We start from the raw sequence: 15345 nt of genomic DNA on the forward strand, positions 1-15345 counted from the left end.
CAACTCTTTCCATCTGAAGCACTTCACTTGTCATGAAGCAGAGAGAAAACTCTAACTTTGGATGGAGAAGTTGCCAAAGGGTATTCCCTGGGTCATATGGGAGGCTCCAGGAAAGAGCACCCCAGAAACTGCACAATTTAGGGACAGCTATTTAGCAGGTAGGTCATGGCAGTATCCAGTGACATCATCAGGAATGCCTTCCTTGGACATTCTCTTGTATCTAGGAAAGAAGTAGAATATTCTGTGATGTCAACTGTGTTGTGGTGACAACAACTACCTGTGGGATATTTCTTCAGTGCCTTTTGGGTTCACAAACAGGCATGTTTTCCAGGCTGCTTAGGCTTTTTCGGAAAGAGAATGGTGATCAAGGAGAGACCACTCCCAGTAAGAAAGAAGCTGGCCTCCTGTTTTGTAAGAAAGGAAGACTGAAATCATTGTGGGGAAGGCACAGTGAGTCCTGGGTAGAGTTGGGGAACTTTCTGGAAGAAATAGGCTTGAGCTGGGCCTTCCAGGAGTATGCCTTACAAGCTGGAGCCTTGGGATTTCTCAATGGTAGAACAATAGTCAAGAATTTCTGATTATTAGTTTGACAGAGAGCCAGGTACTGACAAGCCTGCAGCTACTTTTCTGGGAGCTATTTAATTTCGTTTTGAGTGGCAAAGAATGCCATCAGTAGGAACTATGAGATTAACAGTGTGTCTGTTCATGGTAGGAGTTGAAGCCCTTCATCGTCTAGATTACTACAGGTTAAAGGAGTCTCTGAGGACAAGAACAGAGAAGGATGCTACACTGGTCATGTGTGGGGTCTCAGACACTTTGGGTTTCAACACACATGATTAGACCTTGATGGTACTAAGCAATGTGAACTCCAGGATTTACCTGCATCACATCTGATATGAGCTGACAATGATCCCTAAGTCTGTATGTCTGAGGCATATTATGGATTTCAGTGCATAATACTCTCTGTAATAGAGAGTGTGGCATATGTATGACAATGGTGGTTGGGAAGAGGGATATAGCTGAGCAGAACAGCTCAAAGATAGCTTTTCTGCTCCTTCTGGGATTCATCGTGTCTCTAGCTTTTCCTCTTCCTCACCCTTCGTTTGTTGGTAACAGAATGGTCTCTGCTGCCCCTGGGCCATCCACTCTGCAAATTCATTTGTGTTTATTCATCTCCAGACTCTGCTAGGCAAACATCATCCCAGAATTCCACCATCAGTAACTGGAAAGATATGACGAGATTGGAAGAACTGAAATTGAAGATCAAGAAGATGAGCTTTGAGGAGGAAGAAATTAGTCAAATGCTGAACCTGTACAATTATAATGATTTGAACTACAGGTAGTAATTATGCTCAGTCCCCTGTTGACTGTATTGTGCCCTCTCTATTAACCCAAGTTTTCGTCTCATCAAAGTTGTGTGTCATCTCTAATCATGCATGTTAGAAAGCCCTGACAGGTGTTGTGAAGTAGGATACTTGACCTTGAGGTACTTGGAGTTTGATTGGTTCTGTCCACAGCTGGAAGGACTTGGTCAGATTTGCTGCCTCTCAGTGTGTAAATGAAATGCCTGCAGGTCATCACTGCTTTCCTCTGAGTTTGGTCCTTATACTCTGAGACTATGGCACCTCCCTGGATTTAGCTGGCATTCTAATTGTGTTTGTGGGTGGGTTGGTGTGTATGTGTGTGAATGTAGTTGTGTTTGTGCTGTTCAGGATCTGAGGCTCTGCGACCTTTGATGGGGTTTGAGGATTTGTCAGATGCACAGTTTGCAGGTCAGGATAGTGTTGAGTCAGTAGACAACCAAATTGTTCAACTGAGTACTTTGCTCTTTGTGTTTGCACTGGTGACACATAGGAATCTCCTGGGGAGGAAGTGTTATTAAGCCTCTCCCTGGAAATACTCTTCTTGTCCTCTGAGAATTCATGTAACAATAGAAACCAAGGATTGAGAGACCTGCCTTAAAAATAAAAGAAAAGTCATCAGAAAAATCTATTGGGCCCAAGATTGTGTTGAAGACTAGGAGAAACTTCTCATAGAACCAGTGTATTCCTTCAGGCTCACACGAAATGCTCTTGGAGGTCTCCTCCCTCCATTTGCTCCACTGGCTCTGCTGTCCTGTGCCAAGGATTATAAGTTTAATCAGCACCAATAGGCCCCATGTCCAAAGAGCAAGGATGTGGCATCTATTATTGGCTGGGGTAGTCCAGGATACAGCCCTTCTGCACATGACCCTTACAGAAATATTTGCTCTGTGTGCCATGCCCTAACACAGGATGAACATTGAATTCAACATCATTAAAAGAAACCACGAAAAGACCATTATGAATATCCAGAAAATGACAGAGTCAGTAATTGATGCCATGGAGAAATACAAGGACCTCATTGAAGAAAACTATTCCTACAGGTGAGTGACTGACAAAGCTGAGACCCCAACACTAGACAGGGAATGCTTCTGTCCTTCTAGGACTTTGAACAAAAGTAAGGGCTCTGGTTCTATACTGTTTCTTAAAAGGAACTCTGCCTTGAGGCAAGGGTCATGGATTTGTACCTCTCACACTCAGGTGTCCTAAGTCTGAAGAGTGTAGAAGTGGATAAGTTTGTAAGACCTTTCAGTCTTTATTCTTCCAAATTCAGGATCCTCTACATAGAAAATATTTTCTCCTCGATGGGAATATCAAGCAACACTGAACTTCTATGGCTCTGACAATAGATTTAAACATCTGTGATCCATGACAAAAATGGAAAGAGTGTATTCCTCTTGGGTCTTCTCTCCTCTCTCAGAGGGGAATTGCCCTCTACCTGCTGATGGTTTTCTAGTACCAGGGACAGATAAGCACCCATGAGGAACATTTCATCTTCCTTGATGGACATAAACCCACTTGCTGTCAGGCCTTACAGAAGTAATTTCAGTCTGGGGGAATGTGGCTGGTCTCTGGATGTGACCTGCCTCTAATTGGTGCTGCTGATATGTATACTGGGGACTCTAGTCTGAGGCTGTCTAGGGACTAGGACACTTGCAGGGATGATGTTACTGGGAGGAGTGACAGGCAAATGGAAGCTGGCTGGGAATCACCATTATGTTTGTTTGTGGTTCAGCACCAGGCACTGCCAACTCCTTAGAGAATGTTCTCAAGTGAAAGACAATGTCAGGGTATTGCTGCAGAGTGGGAACAGAAATCTGCTGGTGGAGCAGAGTGAACCACAAGTGTCCTATGGAGAAGATAAGAGTTTCTGTGAGGAGTCCAACAAGAACATCTATGTCCTGGGTGCCAAGCATCAGCAGGTAGGATGAGGCATCAGAGGCAGAGCCCTCATGAGTAACCACAAACATAGACCAACCAGTGTCACTCACTTGAATCATCGGCTTTGCCTAAATTACCTTTCCTTCAAACATGACAGATTACTCATGGTTTTATGCTTACTTATAAGTTTTGGTGTTTCTCTCTCTCTCTCTCTCTCTCTCTCTCTCTCTCTCTCTCTCTCTCTCTCTGTGTGTGTGTGTGTTTGTGTGTGGTGTGTTTGTGGTGTGTAGTGTGAATGCTTGTCCATCTAAGTTTTATTTGGCCAGGTATGGATGATTGTGTTTATACTAATATTTTGTGTTTGTTTAATGCAAGGTGATTTTGCAAGTGTTTTTTTTTTTTGGTATGAGTGTTTGTATATACAACAGTGTGTTTGTGTGTGTGTGTGTGTGTGTTGTTAATACGTGTGTCTCTCTCTATTTCTGTGTGTGTGTCTTTGTTCAGACATGCACCTGTGTGTGTTTCTAGATGCCAAGTTTAATGAGAAAAGCAATCTGAGATTTCAGTTTGCTTCCACGAAATATCAAATACAACAGTCCAATTATTCTGCATCAGAACCTAGCTCCCAAGAGAAACAGAACACAAAAAACTCTTTTAAAGTCAGATTTTCAAATGATTAGGGGCAAACTGTTGATTCTCATTGAAGTCATTTGGAGCAAGTCAAAAGAATATGGTGCATGGAGTTAAGGGGAGGTTACTGTATAAAATCCATGTGTTTATGTCCCTTTTCTGTTCTTGGTGAACTGTCAGGGCCCACTGGAATGTCAGGTGGCTCACTGTGACTTCTTAGCATTCCAGGTTGTTTTCCTCATTGTCTGCTACCATTTACTTTCCAGCTACCTCTACTCAGTAAAAGTTTGCCTTCAAGTTTGTCTTGGATTTTATTCCTTGAGACATTGAGTTGCTTGGAGCTGAATCTGCATCCAGCAGAAGTCCCAGAGCTGTGGTGCGAGAACAGGGCTGCTTCAGGAGACCCTTGAAGGTCATGATACTCTAAAGCACTCAACCAATGTTATCTGTGTAACATTCTGCAACTGCTGTTATTCAAAATCGCTTTCTCTGAGTTAAAATAAGTCTCAATTTGGGTTGGGAGTCATGAGAACCTTCATACAGGTCTGGTAGTATAAAATTTGGTAGGTCTGTGAGAAGCCTTGTTCAGAAAGTGGAAATGAAGTCCCATTTACTCAGTGATTTAAGAACAAACAGTAAAAGTACACAGAGCAACTAGGACACATCAGGGTTGTAGTGGTCTGCAGAGCAGCCCTGAAGGAGAAACTATCCAGATGTCCATCAGGTAAAGAGTGAAAATGTACCATTTGGTGCAGCCCTTCCATGGACTATTGCTCAGTGTGAGATAATCCAAACAAGCATTTGGCCTTTCAACTAGTCAGCCTTATCTTGCTCAAAATGTCCCTGACACAGTCAAATTATGGGGAGAAACTTGTACATTTCTATCCTAGTTATGGGTATTTCTTATTATTCTGGGCTCATAGCTTTGGACACAAAGTCAGTCAGGCTATGGTAAAGGGAGCTCCTATTGGAAGAAGCTGTTTACCTGGGGTCAAGTCTGGAACAGTAAACAAGAAAAAGAAGCTAGTCTACCACCAACATGTGATCCTTAGCTGGGAAACAAACCTTCTCTACACAGCCTTTGGAACTTGCTAAGCCAGATTATATAATAGGCCAAGAAGCCTGATTCCAAGTTAGGTTTAAGGGAGGAAAGCATATCACTGACTGCACTGTTCATATGCTATGCCACTATGTACCTATCCCATTCAAGATTTCATTTTTTATACCTGGAAATATACTGGTAGATTTTTTTTATTAGCAATAACTTGGAAACTAAACCAGTTACTGCAATATACCATGCTGAAAATGTGTGGTGAACACATATATTTTGTGTGTTTGAGAGTGTGCCCTACAAAACCCATAAACATACAGCTGTATGTTCTGTTTCTTCATGACCATCACCTTATAGTTCAGTGTCTAGCCTTGGGAGTAATTTTCTTTAACACACTCTTGCTGATTATAGGACCAGGGCAGTGCCCATGGATTTCATGGGAGATGGTTTTTTTGTGTATTTCCAGATAAAGGGATTGACAAATGGAACACAGGCAGGTTCCTGCACTGGAGAAATAATCAAAGCCTTCACTTCAATTCTTGACAGGTTCCTTATAAGACATCTATATGGTCTTCTACGTAGCTCTCATCTCTCTTGAACTCAGATTCAGACATTGCTACAATGTTACTACTCAGTATAATATACCTGGACTACTGGAGAAATATGTTTTTTTTAACTCCAGTACAGTGTATTTCACAGTTCAGTTTCTAGCAGTTTTTAAAAGCTGAGAAAACGATCCAAGCCCAGGTGCTCTATGACACTTGGGGATCAAGGAATGGCTTCAGCTGATGGGTCATGCTGGACTGTCCAGATGAATAGAACTGGTGTTCGAGGGAGAGCTGAACTGACAAATGCTTACCAGGTCTTTGGCCCTTCCTTCTACAGGTCTAAAATGCTCCTGCAGAAACTCAAACATGGCACAGACCAGGACAAGATCAACCACCAAGAGAACTGCTGTGTGATGTGCACTGAGTGTGAGCAGCAAATGCACCACTATGGCATCTCATCCCTAATCTCCATGGCAATCGTGGGCTGCAGTTTCTTCTTTATCTTGCTTTCTTTGGCGTGAATAGGCCTTAATTTCATCTAGCCACTATCCCAGCAAGAGTGCACATTTGGAGGAAGACAAGTGCTGAGGCACATCAAGAACTTCTGGGCATCCAGGAAGAGTCTGAGAGTGTACATGTTTTCTTGTGCTGATGGGTCATCAATAGTAACTTTATAAATACCAGTCAACAAACTTGCAGACTTTAAGCCAAAAACTGTCACATGTCTCATGCTCAATCTTGAGAGGACATATCCTTCAAACACAGACTCCAAAAAAAGGAGACCTACTTACATTTCTCTTGAAAAGATTATTTCCATCAGTAACTGCTTTGCTAGTATGTTGCCAAGGCCAGCCACAGGCTGTAAGTCTGTGCTGCAAAATTAACAGCCAAAGAATGCTGCTTCCCACAGTTCTGGAGTTTAGATTTTGGTTTGAGTTTTTCTAACTTTGGTTATTTGGTTACCCTTATTTTCATTTGAAATTTGTTATTGATTTGTTGTTGTTTTGTTCTTGTAATTGATTTGATATTTTGATAAGGCTATACACTGTACATATTTACTGTCCCGTTTCAGTTACTTTTGAGTAAATTGAATGTATTATTATGAATGAAAGAGTGATCTCTAACTCTTCACTCATAAGAACCTTCCTTATTCAGGTGAGGTGTCACCAAGTTGAAATCCCACAGCTATCAGACAGAGATGGATGTCTAAATTCTCATGGAGCTTGGGTTTCTTAATTAATTCCTGATCTAGCCTATATGGGTCAGTGAACAGGGTCTAGCAAGAGAGAGAGAGTAGTGATGGAGGGGCAAGAGGCAAGAAGAATGAAGACAAGACAGAAAGTCTGATCAAGTCCCATTTAGCAAAAGGATATTCTGGGTATTTATATGCTTTACCAGGTGGCTTGCAGTCATGGACAAGCAGGGGAACAGAGCTGAAGTTGCTGTACCACGTGTGCCTTGCAGCTTGGGACACTAAACAGCAAAACAAGATATGTTAGAAAAGCAAGATGTTTATCAGAGTGTGCTCAGCTGTTGTAGGCTGTTTGCAAAACAAGTCTCTTGTGTTGGTATATTGCTCAGATGGCTGCAAAGAGGATAGCCACTTTCTGCTAGGAGTCAGCTCCCAAGAACTTCCCAGCCAGACTGAGCTACAAAGGTGTTGGGATCCCACTCCTAGCAGAAAGCAGCTATCCTCTTTGCCGCCATCTTGGGCCATACATTTGTAGGTTGATCCTTGTCCACCCTGAATAAAGACTTGTTTTTCTAGGCTGATATTTTTGCAAGCAGCCCACAACCACTGAGCACACTCTGAGAATCATGTTGTTTTCCTCAGACATATCCTGGACTTGTTGTTTAGTGTCCCCAGCTGCTAGGCACTTGTGGTTAAGTGTCTCCAGCTGCACTCCCCTGCTTGTGCTTATATACCAATGATTGTGTTTCAATAAAGAGACTTGATCAGAAAACTGTCTTGTTTCCATTCTTTGCGTCTCATGCCCCTGCATTCCCACTCTCTCCCTTGCAGACCCCATTGATTGACCCTCATGGCGGGTCACTTGTCATCCAATGTGAGGCAGTGAGAACAAGAGGCTCCTTGAGGGACATTATTGAAAGAAGGGTCTTCGACTGGAAATTTAAAAATGTAACAAAGGTGGTCTCTGCTGGAACCTGCTGCACTGACATTGGTAAGTCATAGTATGAAAAATGGGGCAAGAAATAAGTCAGCATGAACTATATGTGGAACAGATGAGAAATGCTTTAAAGACCCAAGGAGAAAGGGTGAAATTCAGCATTTGTTGTCATTTTTGATTTCATTAAAGCCTTATCTCCCTGATTTCCACAAGAAAGAACCATTGATGACAAAAGATGGCATAGAGTTGGAGATGTACTTAAAGAATTTTACAGCTCATTTGGGACTGAGAAGGTCCCAGTTACTGCCTTTTTATAATGGAACTTGAGAAATGAAATGATCTCACAAAGTGTCTGTCTATAGGTCTATAGTGGTGGTCATTGAAGAGGGTGAAAAAATTTTAAAAGACAGTGAAAAGAAAAAAAAGAAAGGAAAGAAAGAAAGGTTGATTCTTCGAAGGAAGAGATAGACATAATTTCTCTAGATAGTGATGATGATCAGGGAGGGACCTCTACAAGGTCATCCAGCAGGCCTCAAAATTTGGATCAGACTTTAGAGACAAGAGAATCCAAGGGGGAAGGAAGCCAAACCAAATACAGTCCCTCAACCCAAAGAAAAAAATGACTTAGCAGTTCAAAGAAAAAAGATAAAATGCATATACCCAAAATTAAAATCCAAAATAAGACCAAAGGATGATAACTATTTGTCTGAGTTAGACTTGGATAATTTGAACTCAGGTACTGAGTTACCTTCAATGGTGTTCTTATTCTTCTCCACTGCTTTGACCAGACATGTCTTTTGTGCTTCCACATGAACTTTAAAATTGTTTTCTAATTCTGTGAAGAATAAAAATTGGCAATTCATTGATATTGCATTTTGTTTATAGATTACATTTTGTAGAATGACCATGTTTATAGTATTAATCCTACCAATCTCTGGTCATGGGATATCTTTCTATGTTCTAGTGTCTTCTTCAATTTCTTCAGTGCTTTAGTATTCATTTCAGATGGCTTTTATGTCCTTGGTTAGGTTTACTCCAAAATATTCTCTTTCTTAGGCTGCTGTGAATGGAACTGTTTCCTTAATTTTTTCTCAGCATATAAATTATTGTTAAATATGTTGGCTAGTTTATGGTCAAGTTGATATAAGCCAGAATCAGTTGGGAAGAGAGACCCTCAATTGAGAAAATGCTTCCATAAAAGTGGCCAACAGGCAACTTTATTAGACTGTTTCCTGAACAATTATCAATATGGATGAATCCAGCCCACTGTGTGTGTTGCCAGCCCTAGGCATTGTTCTGATTTGTAAAAGAAAGTAGGCTTCATGAGGAGTAAGCCAGTAAGCAATGCCTCTCCATAGCATCTGCTTCAGTTTCTGCTTCTACCTTTCTGCCTGTGTTTAGTGAGTTCCAGGCAAATGAGTGTTGTTCCAGAAGCAGAACATAAACCTATCAAATGCATCATAACAACCACATGATACAGAAACATGGTTTGAAAGTGAGCCTCAGAGCAAAGTGGTCACAACAGATGATCACAACATGTGGTCATAATTATCTTTAGAAGAAACAAAGGTATTTTTGTCACTCTGGAACAGGTAGTAGACAGTCATTTGAGCTAAGGTTATTGATAAGGTATAGCCAATCCTTAAGAAACTTATTTAATCATAAACAGCAATGAACATAATTTTTCTTTACTATAAAATTGTTTTCAAGCCTAAGCCTAAATCAGGATGCTACCTGATTTATCAATATTATATAAAAGGCTATTTGTTTACTAGGAGAGATTTGAAAGAGTGTGAATTCAGATAGAAGGAGAGGTAGAGAGGGTCTTAGAAGAGTTGATTTAGAGGAAAACAATCAGAATGTATTCATGAAAAAAACATTTTTAATAAACAAAAACTAGAAAAGGAAGGAAAAACTGGCTGCACTCATTCTTCTTTCAATCTGAAATTTTGAGTGAAGCTAAATTCAAAAATAAAACATGAATTAACATGACAGGAGAAATTCTAAGACTGCATGAAATGATCTGTATTGACCACATTTAATGAGGTTTACAGTGAGAATTAGAAGTAAAATGTAGAGCAAATAGATGTAGAAAAGTGTTTGAGAAAATGTAAGATTAAGACAAAGTGGTAATTATTAACGAAATGAGTGCAGTTAAGAAACCTAACAGCAAAACACTGAAAGTTTGGAGTGGGGAGTAACGCACTGCAACCCCAACATTAAAATCAGAGGACAAATTTTAGGTGGTCTGCTCTTTCCTTCAACCATGTAGGAATAAGGGAAGGAGCCCTGGTTCGGAGAGTTGGCACAAAGGACTGTACTTGTTGAGACTGCAAACCACCTGATCACCTCAGTCATGGAACTGAAGAAGCTCTGTGTCTATACTGAAGTTCTCTGTGTAGGTCTCCCCATCATTCATAGAGAGGTGATTCTTTTTGCTCTTGGATTTGGCAACACCAGTCTGGAGATGCACAGGATTACTTCCTCCACAATCTCAGAAGTCACACAATTCAGAGGAGATTCACCAGAATCAGTTTCTCATCTGAAGAAACATTTTCTAATATACTGTGTGATCTACTATGGTAACAGCACACAATCTACCTGTAGGGGGCAGTTCTGATGTTAAGGTCCTGTTCTCAATTGTTTCTTGACCTCTCAGTAAACAAACCCATAGGCTAATTGCTGGGCAGAAGGTACAGGTCCCTGGAGCAAAACTGACCCAAAGGTGCATGCTTTGGTGAAAGAAGAACAATGCCGCAATGTGAGGTATCAAAATAAAGTGGCCACTAAGTCTGCTCCTACAGGCAGGTGGTCAGGGAAATTAGCAGGGGACGGATGTGACTGAAAGTTTAAATGGAGGGAAGGTGGGAGAGGTTGAGATAAGAAATTGATGAAGACACTGTTTTCCAATCTGGAGATAGTACAACCCCAAGAGGAGAAGTAGAAAATGAACAAGTGTGTGTGTGTGTGTGTGTGTGTGTGTGTGTGTGTGTGTGTCTGCCTGTCTGCTGTTTGGCTGTCTTTCTGTCTGTGTTTTAGCCTCAGATTTAAGGGAATCTAGGAGGGTCTTCACAGCAAAGTCACTTGCCAGAGTAAAGGTAGAAGTAGAGCAAAGATACAGACAACATCTACCATCCCTTTCTCTTGCTAGCTTTGAGCTGAAATATTCACCCCACAGTCCTGTGTCCTCTGCTGAATGTTCCATTACCCTGGCCTTGTCTGAAGCTTAATCTAAACACTGTTTTGATAGTACTTGATCATGATTTATTTCCCACTTCCACCACTCAGAGAGTTCTCAATTCTGTAATTCATCTGATAAAGCCTAATCTGCACTGTCATGAAGAATGAGACATGAGAAATGTGCTCCATTCCTGACAATAAGAGATCCTGAGGCATGACCCACTTTAATGCCCTACATGGAGGCCTCAAAGTTTAAACACTGAGCATGCTTGTCCCATGTATGTGTCCGTACAGGTCTGAAGAAACATCTCCCTTTTGTTGGGTGTGATCCAGTGCAACTAACACACCACACAAGGAAGGAGAAAAGTCCAAGCAGGGGCTGGATAGATGGCTTATCCATTTGAGAATTTGTTTCTCAGAGGACCTAAAGAACAATGATTAACAATCCCACTCCCTTCAGTTCCAGGTGAAATACACTGACCTCCTCTGGCCTCAGGGGAATTACATGCATGTAGTATACAGACACACAGCAGGAAAAACACCCGTACACATAAAAGAAATAATGGAAAAACAGAAACAACACTCTAACCAAATTTTAAAAAGGCATCAAATATGTTTTCCAGGACAAGAGGACAAAAATCATCATCAGTACAACAATAACACCACCAAAAACAAAACAAAACACACAAACAAACAAAACCCAACATCTCCCAATAGGTCTTAAAACTCATTACCTCTGCTGTCCAGTTATAAGTGATGCTACCTTTCAAGGAAACAAGAGGCATACAGCTCTGTGGTTACTAATTTCTTTGATAATCCCTTAGTGAATAATTTTATTTCTTGGGATGTATTAGAGAAACACTCTTGTGTTTCTCCTCTGTATATTCATCATGAGCATCCAAGGAGTAGTACATTTTAACATAGCTGAATTTATGACCACAAAGATACAGCATGGATGTGGTTTTCAGCAGGAATTTGGGATCCAAAAAGTGTGTCACACTATCCACATCATAAGCACAATTCTTTGTGTAGCTCTGACTGGTTGGGAACTAATAACAAAGCCTAAGCCACTTTACATTTGAAGATGTCCATTCCTACCTGATACTTCTACTGTTACAAGACTGTGAACCACACATGAATACAGACGATTATTATGAGATAAAAATTAGAGATTGCCTTTTTATTCATTAAAATATATTAATTTTATTCAATACCAGCTTAAAGTGGAGGAGTCAAAGTATACATTATACAGCCTTAGCAAAACAGCAAATTACAGTAACAAAAAATAATAAATGACAAACTTCAAAGGAGAAGAAAGAAAACCATATACTCAAGGCAATCAAAACTCTAACCAAAATCAAAACACAATAATTAAGCTAAGCAGCATTCCCTTGCTGTAGAATTTGCTGCACTAACCTATAGCCTGTTGCTGGCCTTGGAAATATAGTACAAAGGCAGTCAGCAATGGTAACAATCTCTTCAAGATGAATGTAGGTGTGCCCCATTGGGGTGGGGGTTTGCTGTTGAGCAATTTCTTCCAAGGCAAAGCATGAGTCATGTTACAGACAATACCTCAAAGTCTTTAAAATTTGCTTGACTGATCTCTCTGAAATTATTGTTGATGACTCATGAGGACAAGTGAAAATTTACATTTTGAGGTTCCTCCTGGATGACCAGCAGATCTTCATGTCCCCCAGCACTTCTTTGAAGCCTTCCATACATGCACTCTTGCTGGGCCATAGTCTAGACAAAAATAAAGGCCTTGTAACATATAGGAACCCAAAGAAAGGAAGAAAATGCAGCCTAGGATTGCCATGGTTATAGGGATGAGATGCAATGGTGGTTCACTTGCTTTGCACACTCAGTGCTGCTGGTGAGGAGTTGTGTCTGAGGGAGACCTTGACCTGTTCTGGGCCCTGTTTGAGCTTCTGTTGAAGTATTTCAGACCAATGGGAGGAAGAGACAAAGGCCTGGTGAAGACCTGCCATGTCAGCTATCCAGCAAACACCAGGTATATTCATCAGGACAATCCAGTATGACTTTGAGCTGAGGTCATCCCCTGTATTCCCAAAAATGAAGGGCCAGAGAGCACCTGGGCCTGGAAGTTTTTCTCAATTTTAATAAATGGCTTGAAAGTGAACTGTGAACTACACACTGTGCTAGAGTTAAACTAAAATGACACACTTCTTCAATAGTCCATATATAATGAATTGAAAAATAACTGTGTAGCAATGTGTGAATAGAGCACTGTATAGCGGCCTTCTAGAAAACCTAGCCACCATTCAAGTGAAGGCTGCTATTATATCTGGAGTGCAGGAACCTGCCTGTGTTTCTCTTGTGAAACCCTCAATCTGTGAATTCCCAGAGAATCCATCTCCCAGGAAATCTATGCTCACTGAAGAGATACTATAATCAGCAAAGGTGTGCAGTATATAAATCTGCCCAAGGGAAAGTATTGAAATGTAAAAGAGATATTAATGAAAAAAGAAAGGATACCACTATATTTATAGCTTCTCTAGTATTATTTGTGGGGAGACTGTGGACCCCTACTTCTTGTTCTGTGGCTTGTCCTGCAGGGCAGTAAACAGGGTCCAGGAGATAACCTGAAAGAGAGAATGGGAGAAAACAGCCAAATGCAAAGGAAGATATTCCTCTAGTCTGATCAAATCCTAATTTTTACTTTTTTACACACAGTGGTTATAAACACATAAAGGCAGAATGTGGGAAAGGGGAAGACACAGGACTGTAGTTTTTCAGGGGGAGTACAGGGTATCAGCTGGGTAAAGGTTCAGGGAACAGGCAACTATGACCCTCTATATTCACTTGTCCTTATCTAAGTTGGTACTATATAACAAGTCTACCTATCTGTAGGAAGCCGCTGTTCACGGTGGTATAATCCACCATTCCAAGATGGCGCTGGCCTCATGTCTTCTCCAGAAGTAAACAATTAACTGCGCAGCTGCAAAGGCAGAAAGCACGCCAAAGTCACTGCCAATCCCAAGGCATAATATTGGGTGGTGAGCGAACAGCCAATCAGAAGTGAATACATCACACTAGGGTGTATCTAAGTGGTGCCCCTTCCTGCTCTTTCCATCTTTCCGCTTTACCGTGACAAGAAGTAAAGTCCTCGTTTTGCAGTAACTACCCGAATACTGTCTCTCCTGTTTCTCTTCCATGGGCATGGGGCGACACGGGAGGCACGAGTTATACCTATCCATAATGTATATGACTATCTAGGCTGGTAAATTTCCACCAGGACTACTTGTTTACAAGATCTTATAGCCATCTGTTCAGTGTTTGTCCACAGAAACCAGGACTTTGTGTTAGCAGGCTGACTTAGACCTATGGCTGATTTTAGGCCTTCAGTGTATAAGCAAGGCTGCCCCTGAAATCTCCTCCCTTCTCCAAGTATAGAAAGACCATGGCAATTCCAATGTTGCAAAGGCAGGGATAGAGGCCTGACCTCCACTAATTAATGAGGACCCTGTAATGGCTCTGATCCTCCTGTCAATGTCCAATGAGGCATGAGGGCCAGACCCATCCCGATGTCTTTTTCCTGGAGAAGGGATACTTTTGACATTAAACCTTATGCAATCAGGCTTGTCCCTCAGGGAACCCAAAAATATATTTTAATTTTTATTTATATTCCCTTGCAGTGCTTAGCCTCAAAAGCTATGCAAGAGTTTAGATCACCGGCCAGAGGGGGTTCTGGGTGGCCCCTCTCTGCCTTTTCTAGAGGTGGGAGTCCCCTCTTTTAGGTTGAGTAGAGAATACCCTGGATAGTGCAACAACCTCGTCCTGTGTCTCATGGTCTTCCATAGCTAACTTATGATAATGTACGGGTTTTGCTATCAAATTATCTACCTGTTGTTTCGCAAGGTTAGTCAGCCTATGTAAGGCCCAGAAACCAAAAGGAACAAGTAAAAGTATCCCAACTACTGGTCTTAAAATGAAAAGAAATACAGTTAACAGTCATGGAGGGGTTGAAAACCAATTCTTGTACCAGACCTCATCTTTGTCCCTCATGTTCTCTTTAACCATCCCTGTCTTCATCTATGTAAAAGCAACATTTTTCTTTAAGGGCTGTACACAGTCTAGACCACTTCACAGTCTTTTCTATTATAAAAGAGTAAACTCTAATTCACTAAACTCTAATTCACACAGCCAGCTTCAGAATGCAAGAGCCAGGAATGAACTCTCCAGCAGCACTCACAAAAAACATGACTGACAAGCTGCTATTCAGGCTCTGTCATTGTGTCCCTAGACCTACATAGTGTAGAAGTGACTGACCATCTTGGGATACAAGGAAAAGGAAAAAGAACCAAAGACCCCCAAAGACAATAATTAGAACTATTCATTTGGCATTTTCCCTTGTCTCTCAACCTTTAAAATTGCTTCCTGCCTGAGATTCCCATAAAGCAAGTGAGCAATGGCCCTTTATTTCCTCCTTGTAAGATACATGCTACTGTAAAGAGAATATATCGCATGGCATTCCTGTAACTTAGTGGCATGTAGGTGCTTGAAGTGTGATTAGTCTATCTCCCTCATGAACTGCAGATTCATGC

At 41.2% G+C, this 15345-nt stretch overlaps 1 protein-coding gene and 1 pseudogene across 1 annotated transcript in view; one reads left to right on the top strand and one right to left on the bottom strand.

Moving 5' to 3' along the window:
• The first annotated feature begins 320 nt into the window (after positions 1 to 320).
• LOC117704389 (uncharacterized) lies at positions 321 to 6009 on the top strand (annotated as a pseudogene).
• A 7317-nt stretch (positions 6010 to 13326) lies between these two features.
• The window catches only part of LOC117702805 (uncharacterized), a 33142-nt gene continuing 31123 nt past the window's right edge, over positions 13327 to 15345 (bottom strand). The window contains exons 7-8 of the mRNA XM_076928212.1: positions 14645 to 14723; positions 13327 to 13383 (exon numbers count right to left, since the gene is read on the bottom strand). Of these exons, the coding sequence (XP_076784327.1) occupies positions 13327 to 13383; positions 14645 to 14723 (136 nt within the window). The remainder of the gene's footprint in view (positions 13384 to 14644; positions 14724 to 15345) is intronic.

The sequence above is a fragment of the Arvicanthis niloticus genome, chromosome 2 (genome assembly GCF_011762505.2).
Source record: "Arvicanthis niloticus isolate mArvNil1 chromosome 2, mArvNil1.pat.X, whole genome shotgun sequence".
Lineage (NCBI taxonomy): Eukaryota > Metazoa > Chordata > Mammalia > Rodentia > Muridae > Arvicanthis > Arvicanthis niloticus.